This window comes from Phacochoerus africanus, chromosome 15 (genome assembly GCF_016906955.1).
Source record: "Phacochoerus africanus isolate WHEZ1 chromosome 15, ROS_Pafr_v1, whole genome shotgun sequence".
NCBI lineage: Eukaryota > Metazoa > Chordata > Mammalia > Artiodactyla > Suidae > Phacochoerus > Phacochoerus africanus.
Genome location: NC_062558.1, coordinates 103,758,404 through 103,780,224, shown reverse-complemented (window position 1 = coordinate 103,780,224; position 21,821 = coordinate 103,758,404). Strand labels below are relative to the sequence as shown.

The 21,821-nt window shown below is 35.3% G+C and overlaps 1 protein-coding gene and 1 pseudogene across 3 annotated transcripts in view; both read right to left on the bottom strand.

The window, feature by feature from the left end:
• The window catches only part of HECTD2 (HECT domain E3 ubiquitin protein ligase 2), an 85,910-nt gene that overhangs the window by 29,544 nt on the left and 34,545 nt on the right, over positions 1-21,821 (bottom strand). For all 3 annotated transcript variants that reach the window (XR_007132299.1, XM_047761454.1, XM_047761453.1), the window contains exons 3-5: positions 11,878-12,016; positions 11,086-11,188; positions 10,307-10,396 (exon numbers count right to left, since the gene is read on the bottom strand). Coding sequence is in view for 2 of the 3 variants with exons in the window: in XM_047761454.1 (XP_047617410.1) it covers positions 10,307-10,396; positions 11,086-11,188; positions 11,878-12,016 (332 nt within the window). In the remaining variant the exon portion in view is untranslated. The remainder of the gene's footprint in view (positions 1-10,306; positions 10,397-11,085; positions 11,189-11,877; positions 12,017-21,821) is intronic.
• Positions 18,911-19,944, bottom strand: LOC125116195 (heterogeneous nuclear ribonucleoprotein A1-like; annotated as a pseudogene).

Below are 21,821 nucleotides of genomic sequence, written 5' to 3'. Positions count from 1 at the left end.
AATGGTGAAAAACAGAGACAGGAAAACAATTTCACTTTCTCTGGATTGATAGCATAAAGTCAAGAACCCAAGACCAAGAATGGCATGTTTAACAATATAAAATGATTGCATACATTTGGACATATTTAGTCATAACAAGTTATAATTAGCAGTTAAGCCCACAACTCCTTATTAAGTGTAATCAAATTATGTATAATAAAAAATAAAGATTTTTGTTATAGGATCTGACAAAAGGTACTAAATAACATGCCTTTAAAGTTTAACATTTCAAATACTAAAAAATCTTATTTATTACTAAACATGTCACATAAGGATCAATTAAAAAAAAACACTTCTACATTGTGCTTTAGCCTATGACAAATAATGATTAAAACCTTCATTAACTAGAGGCTTTAAATATTAAAATTTCTCTGTCATACTGTTAATTAACATCAAGAAAACAAGCATATATCATGGATTTATTTTAAAAAAAAAAAACACAATTATCACTTCTAAGCACTTAGCCTAGCTCCTTTCTTTATACTCATCTTTAATATATCATTACTTTCTCCTCCTCCACCTGCAACGATGGGCAAACAGCACCCTGAACAGTGGAAGTCTCCAGGAGAAAATCCAACAGATGTGTGATTGGACACCCTGAGCTTATGACACAAATCTTCAAAGGACCCTCATCACCACTGTCAGTCCCTCAACATTTCCTGGTTCATTTACTTCCCTATTCTATATGACAACAAACTCAAACCTTCTTACCATTCCTCAAAGTTCCAACACCTCCTTCCCATCATCTCTCTCAGCTATTGCTTTGCCACTCACTCAGAGAGAAAACACATGCACCCAAATGAGCACAGATTCATTGTCCCACTATCAATTCCACCAATTTACCTGCCCTGCACTTGACCAAGCACAACCCCCTCACTTGGGCTCTATAATCCACCCCCTTTCACCCCGTTAAAGACATGGTTATTCAGTTTTCTCCTAGTCCTCCTGCAGCATCCATTACTTCCAGTCTACTAGGTCATTCCCATCAGCAGAACACTACATCCTAATATCATCTGCATGAATTTGTCTCTACACTTTCACTCTTCTTCACCCTCATGTATGTCCTAAGAGGCTGACTACTAAGACCTACAGCAACCAGATTCCTTTGTCTTTTGTCTTCTGGTTGGATTCAGCCCAAAGGGAACACTGACAGAGTAGGAAAGAGAGGAAAGCAGGATATTTATTCTCTCAACTCTCTTCCTGCAAGGTCACCATGGGCTGGCTATGTCCCTCAACAGAAAGTCACCTCTCCTGCAAGGCAGCCCTCTCCAGCCCAGCTCCGGCTTCACTACACTGCGCTACCCCCTTATTCTGCTAACACATTTGTAAATAGTCCTCTTGGGGTTACCAATCTGAGTGTGTCATCTGTTTCCTGCCAAGACCCTGGCTAATATATTGCTCTATTAAAAACCTTTCATTTGGACCCATGTACTCTTTCAGCTAACCCCTCATTTCTCTGCTTTCATTCACAACAAACTCTTCAAGAGTTGTCTGTATTCACTATACCTACTGCCTCTCCTCTCATGGTCTCTTCAACACATTTTCAAGTAGGCTACGCTTCCACAACTCCAGGGATATGGCACTTATTAAAGTCAGTCCTCAATTATTTACCTTATCAAAGACAATGGTTTTCTGTCCAAATCTTAGTAAATCTCTTAGAAGCATTTGACCCAAGGTTAATTATTCCCTCCTTGAAGTGCTTCCCCCTCCCCCCCGCTGATGCATGAGCCCTAATCATCTAAGCAAACCATCCACTTAGTTTCCTTCTTCTTTCAAGCCCCACATCCACTCTACCAAATTATGTTCAATTGTTTTATAGCATCTCAGAGTCTGAACATTTCTCACTATTTCTGCTGCTAAAATCCTAGTCCAATCATTGATCTTTGCTTAGGTTTCTGCAATGCCTCCCCAACTCCTTTCTCTTGCCCACTACAGACCATCCTCCACGTAGTATCCAGAGAGATCTTTCTAAACTGTAAATCATGTCATCCCTTTGTTCTCAGCTTAAAAGCTTTCAATAACTTCCTGTTGCAATAAAATTCAAACTCATATGGCCATATAGAGTCTGATCCCTGGGCAGCTCTCTAACCTAGGCCCTTCTTTCTCCCCAAATCACCAAGCTTTAGTCACAAGAGCCTTATTTCTGAATTTGCCTACTGTGTTTCTTTCCCAGGGCCTTTGTATTAGCTGTAAATTATGTTAATGTTCTTCTCTCACAGGTCTTCTGATAGTTTTACTCCTTTTCATCGTTAAGATCTCAAATGTCACTTTACAGAGACCTTCCATGAGCTTTGTAGATAAAGCAACCCCTGGTCCCTCCTTAACATATTACCCTGTCTTCTTAGAGCAGTTATCAGTACTGAAATTTTCTCCCTTCCTATTTGTTTTTATATTTACTATCTATCCACCTCTGTCATTAGAAATTAGAATGTAGACTCTTTTGAGATTTATATTATATGCATTTTGTTTAACATTATATCCTTAAGAGTTCCCATTTTGGCTCAGTGGGTTAAGAACCTGACATAGTCTCCATAAGGATGTGGGTTCCATCCCTGGCCTCACTCAGTGGATTAAGGATCCAGTGTTGCCATGTGGGCTGCGGCATAAGTCACAGATGCAGCTCAGATTTGGTGTTGCTGTGGCTGTGGTGTAGGCTGGCAGCTGCAGCTCCAATTCAGTCCCTAGCCTGGGAACTTCCATATGCTGCAGATGCAACAGCAGAAAGAAAAAAAAACAAAAACAAAAACAAAAACCATTACATCTTTAATACCAGGACGCTTGATACATATGTGCTGAGTGCTCGACTCTTGTAATTACTTGAAATCTATCCTTCCAAGGTGCAATTAAAAATCAGCCTTTTCTGGTACAATCTTCCCAACTCTAATGAGTTCTTCTTTATCTGATCAGCTGTAACAGTATTTATTTTTCTAAGGTCTAACTGTCTTTCTGAAATGAGTAATGGCTACTTAAACTTTCTTTTGGTTAGTATGTGCTATAGTATATCTTTCCCCCTATCTTTATTCCCAGCTTTTCATATTCATATTATAGGTGTCTTTTGTAATTAGCAAAAAAAAAAAAAGGTGAATTTTTAAAAATCCAAAGTGACAGTCCCTGTCTTTTAATCAGTGAGCTTAAATTAACACATTTACATTTGCTATGATCACTGATATTTCTGAATTGTTTCTACAATTTTACCTTTTGTTTTCTATCTTAACACACTTTTTATGCTTGTTTTTCATGCCTTTAAAAATGATCACATTTAATTTCTCTACTTTTTAGCTTGTTTTCTTTCCCCACTCCCTCATTTTCCTATTATTAGCATTGCCGATTTTTATTATTTTAGAGGTTATTTTAAAACACTATCATCCATAGTTAACAAGTCTAAAGTTATTATCCTCATCTCTTTTCAGACCATCTTCAAATATATTTAACTCCAAAATCTCCCCCTGCTTACACATTATTATTCTCCAGTCTTTTGACTTTGTAAAATTACACTTGAGATGCTAATTTTATGCAGTGTTTATTTAGATTCCCATATAAATATTTACCTATTTCTTCTCCATCATTCTTTCTTACATCTCAGATCTTACTTCTGAAATCATTTTCCTTCTCTCTGAAGTATATCTTTTAGAAGTTTCTTTAAGAATATGTCTGTTGGTAGTAAAGTCAGTTTTTATTTACTATAGGCATTTTCTTTACATTAGTCTCATTCTTAATACTTTCTCTGGCTATGTCAATGTTTTTAGCTTTTTCTTTCAGCATTCTGAAAATATTACTCCATGTTTTCTGGCTCTCACTATTGCTGTGAAGATGTCTGCTGACAGTCAATTTCAGTTTTGACTTTGTGGATGACCTGTCTTTGGTTATTTATAAGATCATCTCTTTATTATACATTCTGCAGTTTCACTATACGGGTCTAGGTTTAGATTTCTTTTATCTTGCTTAATATATAATGCTTCCTATGTTATTTGAAGATTCATGTCTTAGCAACCTCAACCATTAAATGTATCTCTATTCTTTCTATTCTCTACATCTGAGACTCCAAATAAAATGTATCCTAGATGTTCTCATTCTACCTCTGTATCCTTACTTTTTGTATACTTATCTCTTTTCCCCTGTGTCTACTCTAAGGAATTTCTTCTCCACCTTTATCTTCTAGTTTGCTAATTCTTTTCTCAGCTGTCTCTTATCTGCTGTTTAATCCATTTACTTACTGATTTTTCTACTTCTAAAAATTCTATTTGATGTCAAATCTCTTTATTTTAGATAGTCTCATTGCTGATAATCTAAAGAGCTGAATTCCTAGGGGATCTGTTTTTTTCCCCCCTCATCTTTTTAGGGCTGCACTTGCAGCATATGGAAGTTCCCAGGCTAGAGGTCAAATTAAAGCTGTAGCCTATGCCACAGCCACAACACTAGATCCAAGCCACATCCATGATATATGCCACAGCCTACAGCAACATTGAATCCTTACCTCACTGAGTGAGGTCAGGGATCGAATCTGCATCCTCATGGATACTGAGTTCTTATCCTGCTGAGCCACAACAGGAGCTCCCTTAGGGGTTCTATGGTATTTTTTCTGACTCTCATTCATAGTTAATTTTTATGATCAGTGATTACTGATCATATTTAGTTTATTATATTCTTTGGAAGTCCTAGGGCTTGAAAGTAAGGATTTTAATTCTTCTAGGAGGAGGACAAGATGATAAAAACACTGGGGAAAGGACACTCTTCAGCCATGGGACTTTAGCATACTTTCATCTCTGGTTTACCCTGGGTCACTTATTTAACAACTTCAACTTACTCATGAGACAAAGTGTAGGCTCCAAGTTTCAGTGTGACACCAGTACAGAGATTGCTTACTGCTCCTCTCCCCAGTTTAAGTTGATTTTTTAAAAACTTTGAATAAATTTAAAGTTACAGCAATGTTGCCAGTAGAGTACAAAGAACTCTTCTGTACCCTTTACTCAGATTTGCCAATTACTCATGTTTTATACATCTATATTATCATTCATTCTAACTATATAAATTATTATTGTCTAAGTCACTGAGAATAAGTTCCAGACAATTTTTCCAAACACTTATGCCTAAATACTTCAATGTGTGGCTCTTAAGAACAGGTATCTTTACTTATATAACCATAGTACAATGAACCAAATCAGGAAATTTAACACTGATATAATACTATTATATAACCTCCAGACTTTATGCAAATGGAGACAACTGTCTGAATAAAATTGACAGAATTTTTCCCTGACCAGGATCCAATCCAGAAGGGTGCATAGCATTCAGCTTTCATATCTCTAGTCTTTAGTATCTAAAACTGCCCTTCATCCTTTTTAAAAAAATCTTTGCTGAAACTGACATTTTTGAAGAGTTGAGGCCATTTGTTTCGCAAAATACCCTTAATTTAGGTTAGATTTTTCTGTATTTTCTCATGATTAAATTCAAGCTATGCATTTTACTTATACATGATACATCCTTCTCAGTGTATTACATTAAGACGCACTTGATGTCAGTTTGGTGATTCAGGTAACTGGTTAAGACAATGACTTAATTATTACTATGGCGGTTACAAATAGTAACTTTTATATTTATCATTCCTTCTACACTAATTACTTCACATTCTACTATTAAATTGTCCTTTTCTTTCTCTTAAATGTATCTGTATGTTTATCTATCATCTACTTATTTATTTACTGTCAGTATAGACTCACAGATTCTTATTATATTCAGTGGGTTATAATACATTATTGTCATTTTTATCTTAATGGTCACTTTGTCTAAGATTTGGTAATTGGGTCTTCAACCTGGCTCTTATGTCATGCCTCCACTATTTATTTTTTTAGTGCAGTCTTAAGACTTATAGAAAAATTGTGAAGCACAAAGTTTCAAATATGTCATTCCCTCATCCTCACACACAATTTCCCTTATTATTAAAAAATTGCATCAGTGTCATATGTTTGTTACAACTGAACCAATATTGCATAACATTATTATTACCTGAGTCCACAGTTTACAGTAGGGTTCACTCTGTGTTATACACTGTATGGGTTTTAGTAAACGTATAATGACATGTATTCACCATTAGGATATCATACAGAATAATTTCATTGCCCTAAAAATCCCATGTTCCACCTTTTCATCCTCCCCTCGCTCCTTAGTCCCACATCTTTTTACTGCCTCTACAGCTCTGCCTTTTCCAGAATACAATATGATATAAATGATAACTTCTTTCACTTAGCAATATGCATTGAAGGTTCCTCCATATCTTTTCATGGCCTGACAGCTCATTTCTTCTTACTGCTGAATAATATTTCATTGTATGGACATACAGTTTGTTTATCCATTCATCTACTGAAGGACATCTGTGTTGCTTTCAATTTTTGGCAATTATGAATAAGGCTGCAACAAACATTCATGTTTAAGCTTCTGAGTGAATATAAGTTTTCAGATCATTTGGTAGGATACCTAGGATACCTATACAACTGTTGGATAATATTGTAAGTCTACATTGGGTTTTATAAGAAAGTAAAAATGTAACTGAATTAAATTTGTGGAACACAGCAAAAGCAGTGCTTAGAGGGAAATGTATAGCATACATTAATATATTAGAAAAAAGAGACCTAAAATCAAGAGTTTAAGCCTTCACCTGAGGAAATTAAAAGAAAACAGCAAATCAGAGAGAAGGAAACACATGAGGAAAATTAGAGCAGAAATCAATAAAACTGATTAATAAAGAAAAAACAATGAAACCAAATGCTGTTTTTTGGAAAAGACCAATAAGACTGATAAACTTCTAGCCAGGCTAACCAAGAAAGGAAGAGAGAAGACACTAATTATTAATCGTACAGGAGAAAATTGACAGAACACTATAAACCAGCTATAATGGGAAAAATAAAAATCATTATTTAAAAAAAAGAAATGAAAGAGGGATCTTCACTACTGATCCCATAAATATTAAAAGAATAATAAAGGACTATTTATTATAAACAACCCTATGCCCACAAATTTGATAACCTACATAAAATGGACCAATTCTTTTTTTTTTTTTTTGTCTTTTTGCCTTTTCTGGGGCCGCTCCCAAGGCATATGGAGGTTCCCAGGCTAGGGGTCGAATCGGAGCTGTAGCTGCCGGCCTACACGAGAACCACAGCAACGCAGGATCCCAACCGCATCTGCAACCTACACCACAGCTCACAGCAACGCCGGATCCCCAACCCACTGAGCAAGGCCAGGGATCAAACCCGCAACCTCATGGTTCCTAGTCGGATTTGTTAACCACTGAGCCACAATGGGAACTCCAAAATGGACCAATCCTTTGAAAGATACAATCTCACAAAACTTGCACAAGGAGAAACAGATAAACTATTAATAGGTCTATATCTATTAAAGAAAATGAATCAATAATTAATAACCTTCCAAAACAGAAAGTACCAAGACCAGATGATTTTACTGGTGAATTCTGAAAATTTAAGCAAGGATATCAATTCCTTATAGTTTCTTCCAAAAAACAGAAGCAGAGAGAATATTTCCTAACCCATTCTATAAGGCTGTCATCATCTTAAAACCAAAGATATTAAAACAAAACAAAACAAAACTGCAGATTAGCTTCCCTCCTGAACATAGATATAAAAATCCTCAACAAAATATTAGCAAAATGAAATCCAACTATGTATAAAAAGAATTATGCACTATGACCAAGTGGGATTTATTCCAGAAACGCAAGTCTAGTTCAACATTTGAAAATCAGTTAATGTAATTTATCACATTAACAGGCTAAAAAAGAAAAATTGGACTTCCCATTGTGGCTCAGTGGGTTAAGAACCCAATTAGTATCCCTGAGGATGTAGGTTCGATCCCTGGCCTCGCTCAGTGGGTTAAGGATCCAGCATTGCCACAGGATGCAACATGGGTCACGGATACATTGCTGTGGCTATGGTGTAGGCTGGCAGCTGAGGCTCTGATTTGACCCCTAGCCTGGGAACTTCCGTTTGCCATGGGTGTGGCCCTAAAAAGACCAAAAAGAAAAAAGAAAAAAAAAGAAAAATCATATCATAACAACAGATGATGAAGCATTTAAGAAAATCCAATACCCTTCATGATATTAAAAACTAAATGAAGCAAACAAACAAACAAAAACTCTCAGCAAACTAGGAATAAAGGGCAGTTTCCTCAACTTGATAAAAAAACATCTACTAAAAAACTACACATCATTCTTAATGGTGAAAAACTAGATATTCCAGATTCCTCTTGTATTTTCCCTGCCTCAGTCCTGGAAATAGCCATTTCTCTAGGGAGTTCTGATTCCTTTTAATGAGAAATATTATTTAGAAATCATGTATAGCTACTGGGGAACTATTACTTTTAGGCCCTTTCAGTGGACAGGGTTAGGAAATAAATAAAAACATGCCCCTACATATATATCATACATCTGTTAAAATCTCTAGGCATATTATGATGCCTCAAGACCAAAGTTATTTTAAGCCTTCTCCCATCACATAGTTGTATTTCTCTTCTCCAAAAGTGAGAAACATGATTTCTAACATCATCAATATTTAAGTCAGTAATGCATAGAAGACAGTTTAAAAATTGTTAACTCATATCACTGGGGGAAAAAACTATAAAAAGTTAAAGATTTATTTATAGCTTTTTTCAAAATTTTCAATTGAAGATAAAGTACTATGTATAGCAGTTATGTGGCTTAGTTTTTTTTTTTCCCCCAGTATGGTTATCATATTCATTTGAAATGTAATTTTTTCTGTGTGTGTGTGTTTGCATTCCATTTTAAAGAGTTTTTCTTCATGTTGTGGATTTATTTTTTTTAGTTTTATATAGAACATTAACATCATTCCAAGTCAAGAGAAATTAGAGACGTGTACCTAAGAGTGGAACTTTGGAGTCATGGTGTATGCATATGCTTAGTGCCAATGAATAATACCAAGCAATTTTCTTAAGTGGTTTTCCATTTCTCTGATGATAAATGTTAGTAAGTACCCTTTCATGTATTTAATAATGAAGTACTAGAATTAGGAATAAGAAAAGACATTTGCTATTACTTCTTCTATTTGAAACTATACAAGAGGTTCTAGCAAGTGTAATAAGGCAAATATGTATCTTTAGTCATCCATCCATCCATACAAGATATAAAGACTGAAAAGAGACAAAACACTCATTTTTCACAAATGACATGGGTATATGGAAAATCCAAATAAATATACTGATATATAAATATAATGAGTGAATTTAGCAAGGTAACTAAATAAAGATAAATATATAAAAATATTTCCATATACTAGGAACAATACAGAAAATAAAATTATGACAGCGTTAAAAAAATCAAGTTCCTAGGAGTTCCTGTCACAGCACAGAAGAAATGAATCTGACTAGAAACAATGAGGTTGTGGGTTCGATCCCTGGTCTCAGTGGGTTAAGGATCCAGCGTTGCCATAGTAGGTCACAGATGCATTGCTGTGGCTGTGGTGTAGGCCAGCAACTGTAGCTCCAATTCGACCCCTAGCCTGGTAACCTCCATAGGCCGCAAGTACGGCCCTAAAAAGCAAAAAAAAAAAAAAAAAATCAAGTTCCTAGAGATAAATATAATAAGAAATGTGTTAAGACCTTTACCCAGACCATTACAAAACATTACCAAGGGAAACTAAAGAAGATTTAAGTAATTAATCTTAAAGGGAAATACGATGCTTATGTATTGAAAAGTTGTGAAAGGGTGGTGTTCTTCACAAGGTGATCATAGCAGTGAGGTCCTCAGAACATGGTCCCCAGATATGGAGGTCAACATAGACTAGAACTTGCAGAAACACAAATTCTTGGGCTCTGTACTAGACTTACTAAATCTGAAACTGTATATTAAGAAGGCTTTTCTGTGATTCTGATACATGCTAAAATTTGAGCACCAGTGATCTATAGATTCAGCACAATTCCAATACAACCAAATCTCTTAGCTCCTTTCAGTGAGTCAGTGAAGCACGATTTTTATTTTAGCAAGCCTTTCTAAACAGGGACTGACTATAGAAGTATTTTCTGCTGAATTCTATATAGGAAATAATGTAGAATAAATTATAAAAAATATAAGAATAAAATACTCTAACTTCCTGAGAATTCCAACTAAATTTACCATAAAATTATATTAAAGTTTCTCATGTAAATATGTTACAAGATGAGTTTTACAATAATTGTGTAGCTGCTTTTCGAATACAGATGAGTCAAAGAATTATACTATCTGCATGTGTTCATAAATAATACTTACAGTATTAAGTAAGGCATCATATACAGCATTCACAAATTTAGCATTAATCCCAGAGTCTTCAAGAGTATTAAATGAGGCAGAGGCATCTTTCTGCAAATCCAATTAAAGAATTAACTATATATAACACAACAACTAGTCTAAGAAATATCTGAACCATAAATACTCCTTCGTAATTTCTAATATTTTTCAGTATGATGATTAAAAAAGAACTGTCATGGCAAAATTGCTAAAAATAAAAATATAAAGATTAATAATTTTCTTTTTTAAAACTGAAAGAATGGAGTCAAACATTAGTATAGATAAAAAGAAAATATGTTAAAAAAAAAAAAGGAGTTCCCGTCATGGCTCAGCAGAAATGAATTTGACTAGGAATCATGAGGTTGTGGGTTTGATCCCTGGCCTCGCTCAGTGGGTTAAGGATCTGGTGTTGCCATGAGCTGTGGTGTAGGTCACAGATGTGGCTCGGATCTGCTGTGGCATAGGCTGGCAGCTGTAGTTCCGATTAGACCCCTAGCCTGGGAACCTCCACATGCCATGAGTACAGCCCTAAAAAGCCAAAAAAAAAAAAAAAAACAAACCCAAAAAACAAAACAAAAAAAACGAAGATTATCACTTAAGTAACATTTGTGATGTATATATAATTTCAGAACTAATACATATTTATGTTTGCTTAAACAGTTGCTTAGGCCAATACTGGGTAGAAAAAGAGGTCAATTTGCAGTATCTTTTTTTGGAAAATTTAAAACTAAAAGTGAAAAATGTGCTTTAGGTATGATTACCTTAAATGCAGCATTTAGTTCTGGGAAAGAATCAAATGTCGTGAGATAAAAATCATGTACTGTTTTCCAGTCTCCTGATGACTTAGATTTTTCTACATCTTCCCTAAAATAGAAACATTTATTAGCCATAATAGATAAAAATATCATTCAGATAAAATAGCATTAATTCTTTACAAACAAATGTCACCAAACATGGAACTTGAAATAATGAAGCTGGATAAAGAAATATGCTCCAGTTAATGTAAATGTAGTTTATGAATTTGTAATTCTTAATTGGATTAAAATGTTAATCCACTTCCAACTTTCCAATTTATCTGTTTTTTAAAAAGTTCATTTTGACATGCTCCTTACAATTATCATTTTTTCTTTCCTTCACTTTATAGCCGAATTTCTTAAAAAATTTTGTTTACTTTCTGTCCCTACTTTCTTATTCTTAGTCCTTCAAGTATCCATTTGGATTTTTTATTAGTAACAAAGTTTTTATGGTTTATGTGTCAAATAGTAGATGAAACCTTATTTTTTAAAAAGGAAACATTCCACTATTTTATTACCACCTTGATCTCCTCTTGCTTGTTTTGAGTCATTTTCTCTTATTTAGTGTTTCTTTTGCTATGTTATTTACCCCTTACTTGTTATATATGTTTGTTTTCACCTTCAACTTGAGACACCTAGTGTTTGGAGTCTTCACTCTTAGCTAATACCTTATAATGAGTCACAAGTTCAATTAATTTCTCACATAAAAAATTATGCAAAGTACTGGCATGCAGATGATAACAGTGAATTGACACTTACTGAAAGTCTTTCATAGTTTTAGGCTGAACTGGAGGGACAGGTTCTGGAAGAACTGGCGCCTTCATTTCAGATGACAATGCATCTACAGAGACGCGCTGCTTCTGTCTAACATCAAGACAAATAGGTGGCAGATCTCTCACTGTGAAGGATAAAAAAGCATTCAAGGTAATTAATCATAAATTTTTCCAAGTTATAAAATGCCAAGCTAGATCAATATGAACAGAAAACAAATGGATTATTTTGTATTGGATTCACCTTGGCAGAAAAACCTACCATAGTGAAGGGCACTTACTGGCTCTATTGCCACCCTACCCAACTTCACCCACAAGAGATAAATCAGGCTGTATCTGACATGAGAAGCCATCTATAAATGTAACATATAGTACCTTTCTTCCCCCACCCTCTCCTCCAATAAGTTTTCTTGCAGGAATTATTTCAGTGAGACTAGATTTTTTAGTGCTAATTTATTAGCTTTTTTTTTTAACCTTTTTAAAAAAATTTAATTGTTTTTATTTTTTCCACTATAGTTGGTTTACTGTGTTCTGTCAGTTTTCTACTGCACAGCAAAGTGACCCAGTCACACACACACATATGTACACAATCTTTTTTGACATTATCCTCCATCCTTTTCCATCCCAAGGGACTAGATATTGTTCCCTGTGCTACACAGCTTTCTTAATACAGTGGACCCTTGAACAATGTGAGAGTTTGGGCACCAACCTTCAGTGCACTAGAAAATCTGCATGTAACCTCACAGTTGGCTCTCCACATTTCAGAGTTCAGCATTTGCAGATTCAACCAAACACGGATTCTTTACTGGAATTTTAGCATTTTATTATCAATGTGCATGAACATGTCATGTAGTTTTCCTTTTTTTTCCTCGAATGTCCACCAGTTCATTGTTTGCCTTTTTGTTGCGTTTCATAACCTTATAATTGTAAAATAAAATAAATACAGAAAAATCTCACAAATGTTTGGCCTAATGAATTACTATCAGGCAAACACCTCTGAAACCACTACCAGTCAAGGAATGGAGTGTTACCAGCCCCTCCATTCTCCATTCTAATTTTAATTTCTCTTTATTTTTCATTTTTATAAACTTTATATATTTCCTTCTTCTTACTTCTAATCTTCTAGTTCTCTTAAGGCATTACCTGTGGATGTTTGTTAGCTTTTGTGTTCCTTCTAGTTTACTTGTAAAATGTTAAAAAAAACTCTAATTCTTTCCATTGTCACCTCATTTTCCAATTTTTGCAATTCTGATTTATGGTGTTCTTTCAAATGTCTAATTTTCTTAATGAATTTACTTGAAATAGTATTTTATCTATTTTTTGGTGGACATGTGTTTCTGAGGGGCCATCATTGTTCAAGTGGCTGTTATTCTGTTTCTTATTCTTTTTACTACAATAAGTTTTGTAATTAAAAATTTCAGCATTTGACCTTACTTCTTCTCTGTAGCCAATGTGATTTGAAATTAATTTTCCCAAACTTTTAGAAGGAGGTATAGCTCCCTTTGTTGTTTATATGCAGAACTCAAATACACTCTTGGCTTGTTTTCTGGAATTTCCAGGCCCTGTTTCCCCTTCTGCTTTTATTTAGGTGCTCTCTGTCCTTATCCTCTACTGTCCCGGTGTTGCTCGGATTTGATCCTCATCTGAGAATGCCATCCCCTACGCCTTTGCCTTGAAAGGAACCCTACTTTGGAGAATTCACAGGGGTTACCTAGTCCTTTCAGATCTCGGTATGGGCCCTCGGCATTCACCTGCTCTTGGCAAAATCCCTTCCTGTTTCAGCTCTGGTTCTCAAATGAATAACTGTTGCTCATTCTGAAGCTCTCCTGTTCTCAGGTCCACTAAACAGCCCGGATGCTTCTTCCTGCTTATACCATGGAAATCTGGTTTTGGTGATTTGTTCCGCTATTTTGGTGGGTTTACTGGAACATGTTATGAGCTAATTCTATGATATCCATGATGTTGAATTTTGCTATACAGGTAGTGTTTTCCTGGGGAATTCAGGTGAGATTAAAATGGCTGCTCCTGATGCTACTTTCACAAAATCTGTTTGCCTTTTATTTCTGAAAACAGAAAAATATTTAACTGATACTCATATTGGTTAATTTTATCAACCTATTTCTTCCTTTAGTATTTTTTTATGGTTTGTAAGCCTTTCCTCTCTAGAGATCAGATGACCATGTATCTCTTCTAATTTGTTTTCTTCATTGTAGTAACTGTTCAGTAAGTGTTAGCTATCATTATTTCTGTGTTTTATTATATAAGAGGCAATATAGCATAAAATATAAAATAGGATTTCCCTCTATGGCTCAGTGGAAACAAACTCAGCTAGTACCCATGAGGATGCGGATTTGATTGCTGGCCTTGCTCAGTGGGCTAAGGATCTGGCGTTGCCATGAGCTGTGGTGTAGGTTGCAGACACAGCTATTACTGTGGCTGTGGCATAGGCTGGCAGCTGCAGGTCCAATTCTACCCCTAGCCTGGGAACCTCCATATGCCATGAATGCGGCCCTAAAAATAAAAAAGATATCTATATATATATAGATATACATATATATATTCTTTCCTAAATGGCCCATTTCAGAATACTGTTTATGAAAGCATGTCATTGCACATTGGTTTTTTTTGACACTTTTATCTTATATTAAGTTCTTTTATACACTGGGACCTTCTACTGGGCTATGCATTAGATTCTACTGACCTGTTTAGTTTAATAATATCTATCAATATCTGATAAGGCAGTAGGACTGGTGAGAGATGATGGTGGCTTAGGCCAGAGTGAAAGTAATGGAACTGATGGGAAATGGTTTGATTTGTGACATATTCTGAGTATAGAATTAATAGGATATTCTGTTGGAAGACCTACTGAGAGAAAGGTAGAAATGCCAGGATTTACTGAGCCAAAGCTGACTTTGATAATTTAGTCTAATTGGGTGAATGGTGGGGGCATTTACTGCCATGGAGGACACCAGAACACTTAGAGGAGGTTTTCTTTTGAGGGGTGGAGGGGAACCAAAAGTTTTCTTTTGGCCATATTAAAGGTGAGATGCTTAGAAGACATCCAAATGCAGATGAGTGCAGTGGAGATGTGAAGGTTTATAGTTTAGCAAAACTGTGGGATTAATGAGATCCCTAATGAGAGTGTAAACAGAGAAGAAGCCTGAGGACTGAGTTCTGGGCACTGAGGCCTGGAGCAATCCAAAGCTGGAAGCTAATTAGTTCTCCTTCTTTTATTTCAGAGTGAAAATATTAAAGGCTTGACTTTCATTTTGAATACAGCTTAGCCTTATCTCATAATTTAAGAGGCAGTATTCTCATACTTGCTATTTTCTAAATGTATAGAAGTTCAATTTTTTAATGTAGAAATTAAGGAATCTATTTAAAAAATTTTTGGCCAATATGCTCAAATTTCCATTATTAATTCTAGTTTATGCCATTGTGGTCAAGGAATATAAACTTTTAAATTCTTCACATGAGTAATTTACTGAAAACGATTTTGTCCACATGTTGTGAAATTTTCTTTTTACAAAATCTATATTCTATGTGAAGGGTACAAAGTGAGTTAACTACAGCAACCAACATAATTAATGGAGAAATATTACAAAAATTCTTTCACGTGGAAGGACTGGAATAACATGGGAATAGGTTTATTATCAGCACTTTTATTCAACATTGTACTGGAGGTCCTGGCATGCATAAAGACAGGAAAAAGATTTTAAAGACCTAAGATTAAAAAGGAAGAAATAACAGTGTCATCTTCAGATCATATTGATTATAAACACAGACAAATCCAAAAGAATATATAATTAGAAATAAGAGAAGAGTTTAGCAAGATGGATGGATAAAGAATTTCAATATATAACCATCAACTGCACTTATAAATACCAGCAACTGGAAAATATAATACTCAAAAAAATTTGTAAAACTATGAAAAATTAAGTTCTGATAAATTATAACATTTCTGTAGAGAAAATACTAAAACTTTGCTAAGAAATTAAGACCTAGAAAAATAGAAAGCAATACCACGTTTATGGCTAGAAGTGCTGACCATCATAAAGAAGTCAATTTTCCCTAATTGATCTTCAGATTCCATGCAAATCACTAAAAATTCCAGCAATATTTTGGAACTTAGTGAGGTGATTCTAAAAGTCATATGGAAGGAGTTCCCTGGTGACCTACTGGTTAAGCATTTGGCATTGTCATTGCTGTGGCTTGGGTTCGATCCTGGGATGGGAATTTCTGCCTGCTGTAGATGCAGCTAAAAAAAAAATTTACATGGAAGACAAACAGGTAAGAACAGCTAAAGTGGAGTTCCCATTGTGGGGCATTGGGAACGAATCTGACTAGTATCCATGAGGATGTTGGCTTGATCCCTGGCCTTGCTCAGTGGGCTAGAGATCCTGTGTTGCTGTGGGCTGTGGTGAGGCCAGCAGCAGCTGGAGCTCTGATTTGACCCCTAGCCTGGGAACTTCCATATGCCACCAGTGCAGTCCCAAAAAGCAAAAAAAAAAAAAAAAAAAAAAAAGGATAGCTAAAGCATTTCCAAAGAAAACAGGGAACTTACTATATCAGGTATCAAAAATGTTGAGGTTAGAGTAACTGCCTTATCGACAGAGGATTAGATAAACCGACGAACAGAAGAAAGAACCCAGAATCACGTCCATTCATACATAAAAGTTCAATACATGAAATATAGGGCAGGTCATTGGGAGAAAGAAAGGATTTGAAAATATGGTTAACCACAGGGGGGAAAAATGAAGTTGGATCCTTATCTCATACCTTAATAATTAGAAGAATCCTTCTGATTTGGGGACAGAGAAAATTTTCTCTAAGAAAAACTAAAAAGCACAAGTATAAAAAATTGATTTTTTTTTTTTTTTTGCATTTTAGGGCTGCACCCATGGTATATGTAAGTTTTGCTAGGGGTCAAATCGGAGCTACAGCTGCTGGGGTTGAATCAGAGCTATAGCTGCTGGCATACACCACAGCCAGAGCAACTTGGGATCTGAGCTGCATCTGTGACCTGCACCACAGCTCACGGCTATGCTGGATCCCCGACCCACTGAGCAAGGCCAAGGATCAAACCCTCATCTTCATGGGTTCTAGTCAGATTCGCTTCTGCTGTGCCACAACAGGAACTCCAAAAATTGATATTTTTGACTATGTTAACATTAAGAACTTCTGATTATCAAAGATTCTTTAAGGAAAAAGACAAGTTTCAAATTGGAGGGAAAATCTGAAACACACACAAAGGATGAGTAATATAAAGTAATACAGTTGTTAGACTATAGAGATATTTCCTAAAAATCATTGAGAAAAAGAGAAATAATCCAAAAGAAAAATGTGCAGAAGAATCAAACAGCCATTCTAGAAAAGGCAATACATACATTATATACACATCAAAAGATGTTCTGTCCCATTAGTGATTAAGAAAATGCAAATAAAGAATATAAGACACAATCTTATATCCATTTCATTGGCAAGAATTAAAAAGTATGATAACGTTAGAGAGGATGTGGATCAATTTGATATTTCATGTATTGCTGGTAGGAATATAAACTGCCACAAACACTTCAAAAAACTAAAAAGCGGTTTGGCATTATCTCATAAAGATGATCATTTATGGCAGTGTATCAGAAGGCATATATGAGCATACTCACAAAAGTGCTGTTTCAGGAAAAAAAAAAAATCTGAAAATAATCCAATTATCCATTACCCAGAGAATTGATAAATACATTGTGACATATTTATACAATATTTACACAGCATGCAGTGCAAATGAACTATATGTTATGTTACATTATACTATATATTATTTCATATCTATCGTATTATTCAAATAAAGCAACAACAGAGTCATGCATGGACCAGTGACAGCAGCATGAACCAGAATAATTTTTTAATTGAAGCACAGTTGATTTAAAAGGTTGTGTTAATTGCTGCTTTCTGTGTTATATAATAAGATCTTGTTGCTTATCTATCCTATATGTATTAGCTTATATCTGCTATCCCACTCCCCCTTGGCAACCACAAGCCTGTTCTCTACATCCATGAGTCTATTTCTGTTTTGCAAATAAATTCAATTGTGTCATATTTCAGATTCACATGTAAGTGATATCATATGGTGTTTGTCTTTCTCTTTCTGACTTATTTCTCTTAGTATGATAATCTCTAGGTCCATCCATGTTGCTGCAAATGGCATTATTTTGTTCTTTTTTTATGACCGAGTAGTATTCCATTGTATCTATGTACCACATCTTTATCCATTCATCTGTCGATGGACATTTAGGTTGTTTCTATATCTTGGCTACTGTGAATAGTGCTTCTATGAACATAGGGGTGCATTTATCTTTTTGAATTATAGTTCTGGATATATGCCCAGGTGTGGGATGGCTGGATCAGATGGCAATTATATTTTTAGTTTTCTGAGGAACCTCCATACTGTTTTCCACAGTGGCTGCACCAACTTACATTCCCACCAACAGTGTAGGAGGATGAACCAGAATTGTGATTAATCAAGTTCTGTACATCTGAGAATCAAAAAATTTTTCCCTAGACTTTTAGAATTACTATACTTAATTTTATAATTAAACTTTTTTTTTTTACTTCAAGAAAATTATAGACTCCCATGCAGTTGTAAGAAATAATACAGAGTGATCTCATGTACCCCTGATATCGATAGTCAAAATACAAAACACTTCATCAGCATATTGCCCTTTTACAGCCAGACCCACTTTCCTCTTGCCTCTACCTCGTTTAATCCCTGGCAACCACTAATTTGTTTTTGTTTTCTTTTAAAAGACACATTTATTCAGTGTCATGATCAGACTATTAGACTCAGCAATCAACAGCATGGGTGCAAAAAAAAAAAATCTATATTAAAACTCTTTGTTGGAATGATTTACAATTTCCACAGAACAGAAACTAAAATAACCTGTTATTCAATTAGTCACAAATGCAGTCTTTGAGTATTTTTGCTCATACACAGGAGTATTGTATAAAACATGTCTTCTTTGTAGCAGCTAGGCCCTGCCACCACTGTGTTTGGCCGAGTTCACAAACCTGTTGTAATGTGTAGCTTCCCTGTCACTTCTCTGGCTCTCCTTTCCTGCTAAGCTTTGTTTCCTGGCAGTAATAATTAAAACCTTCTGCCACTGCCAACAGCTATGGCTGCTGTTGGAAATCCCATAGCCACCTTGATTTCATGGTTTGGCAAAGTATTGGCCTCCACTACCATAGGGGCCAGAACTTCTGCCTCCAAAATTTCCTCCTTTCACGGGTCCAAAATTTGAAGACTGACTGTTTTAACTGCCATAATCACTGTAGCTTCTGCTACCTCCAAAACTGCTTCCATCATTAACAAATCCATTATAGCCATCCTCACTGTCACTATATCTACCACGACTGCCATAAAAGCCACCTCAACCACTGAAGTTTCCCCATGACCAAAACTGTCATTTCCACCAAAACCACCTCCACGGCCACCACCAAAGTTTCCAGAACCACTTTGACCTCTTTGGTTGTATGAAGCACTAAACATCTCTTGCTTGGATAGGGTTTTTCTTACTTCACAGTGTGGTATTTCTGAACGATAATCTTGTCTATGGAGTCATGGTCATCAAAGGTTACAAAAGCAAAGCCTCTCTTTTTTGCCACTGCCTCCATCAGTCATGATTTCAATCACTTCAATTTTCCCACACTGTTCAAAACAATTTCTTAGGTGATGTTTTTCAGTGTCTTCTTTAATGCCACCAACAAAAATCTTTTTCACAGTTAAGTAGGCAAGGGTCTTTGAGAATCTTCTCTTGAGATGGCCCTCTTGGTTCTACCTTGTGTGGTCTTGCATTCATGGCTGCATCTGCCTCCACACTGGCACATGTGGCAGACCTGAAGCCTCTGGAGCACTTGGTATTTAGGTACCTCATTACCAGTCTGTGAGCCTTTCCCATTGCTCAGAATGGCTCCTCAGACTCTAATTGGTTGTTTCAAAGTTCAAACCTCCAATGAAGAGCTTCTATAGCTTTTCCGGATCTTTGGGGGACTCTGACTTAGGCATGAATATAGTGGAGAAGAGGCCCTAACGATGCTTACTTGGCAGCATCCATGGGGAGAAAGTAATCTGGTCTTTTATTTCTAAAAATTTGCCATTTCAGAAGTGCCATATAAATAGAATCGTTATCTATGTAACCTTTTGGAATTGGCTTTCTTTTACTCAGCATAATTCTCTGGACATTCCTCCTGGCTACTGCATATATGAACAGTTTATTCCTGACCAGTAATCCATAGTATGGGTATACTACAGCTTGTTTAATCACCCATTGAAGGACACATTTGTAGGTATGAATAAAGCTATTATAAAGATTCATGTATGGGTTCTTGGGTGAACTGAATCCTTATGACTAAGAACCCTTTTCTAGCCCTAGATTCTGAAGATCATTTCCTATGACTTTTTTTTTCCCTAAATGTTCCAAAGTTTCATATTTAAGTCACTTATCAACTTTCAGTTAATATTTGTATAAGGTATGCTATCTGGGTCAATGTTTATGCACATCCAATTACTCCAGTATCAATTGTTGAAAAAGCTCTCTTTGCTCTATTGAATTGCTTTTGCCCGTTAGTCAAATTGTAATTGGGCATATTTACATCACTCTGTTTCTGGGTTCTTTATTCTGTTCCTTTTACTCCTGTAGTTATCCCTCCACTAGTACCCTGTAGTCTTGATTACTGTAGCTATATAGTAAATCTTGAAATGAGGCAGGCTGATTCCTCCTCCTTTAGTCTTTTTCAAAATTGTTTTAGCTTTTCTATTTCCTCTAGTGTAGTTTTTCTAGTACCCTTCCATATAAATTTGAGAACAATCTTGTCAAAAACAAAAAAATGAAATCTTTCTGGGATTTTGATAAGAATGCATTAAACTTGGATATCAATTTGAGGAGAAGTGGTGTCTTTAAGTCTTCCAATCCATGAACACACTGTCTCTCCATTTATTTAGATCTTTTAAAATTTCTTTCATTAGCAATGTGTAATTCTCAGCATACATGTCCTATAATCCTTTCCAGATTTATACCTAAGTATTTTATTCTTTTTAAAGTGATGATAAATATTTTCAAAATTTCAGTGTACATTTATTGCTAACATAAATGCAATTAGTTTTTGTATATTACTGCATATCCTTCAACTTACTGCACTCATCTATTCTAAGAGCTCTGTTGTTGATTCCTTGGTTTGTTTGTTTTTTTAATGTAGATAATCATGTCATCTACAAATAACAGTTTTATTTCTTACTTTCTGATCTGGGTATCTTCTTTTTCTTGCCTTATGTTGCTGGCTAGAACTCCTAACACTATGTTGAACAAGGTGGAGAGAATGGACATTTTTGCGTTGTTCTCAATCTTAAAGGGGAAAGCATTTAGTCTTTCACCATTAGGTAAAATGTAAGCTGTAGGTTTTTATAAATGCTTTTTACCAAGTTAAGTTAGATCTTCTCTCTCTTTTTTTTTAAATCATGAATGGGTGTTGAATTTTGTCAAATGCTTTTGATATGATCATGTGATTTATATTATTAGGCTGTTAAAATCGTGGATAACATCGAACGCTTTTCAAATAGGGAAGCAGCTTGCATTCCTTCAATAAACCCCACTTGATCATCATATATAATTCTTATATACTGCTGAATTCTATTTTCTAGTATTTTGTTAAAGACTTTTGCCATCTACATTCATGAAGGATATATTAATCTATAATTTTCTTTTTTAAAACTATCTTTATTTGGTTTGGTATGGGGGTAACATTAGTTTCATAAAATGAAATGGGAAATGTTCCTTCCTTGTCTATTCTTTTGGAAAAGGTTACATAAAATTGGTATTAACTGCTCTTTGAACATTTGGTAGAATTCTCCAGTAAAACCATCTGGACCTGGATTTCTTTTTTGAG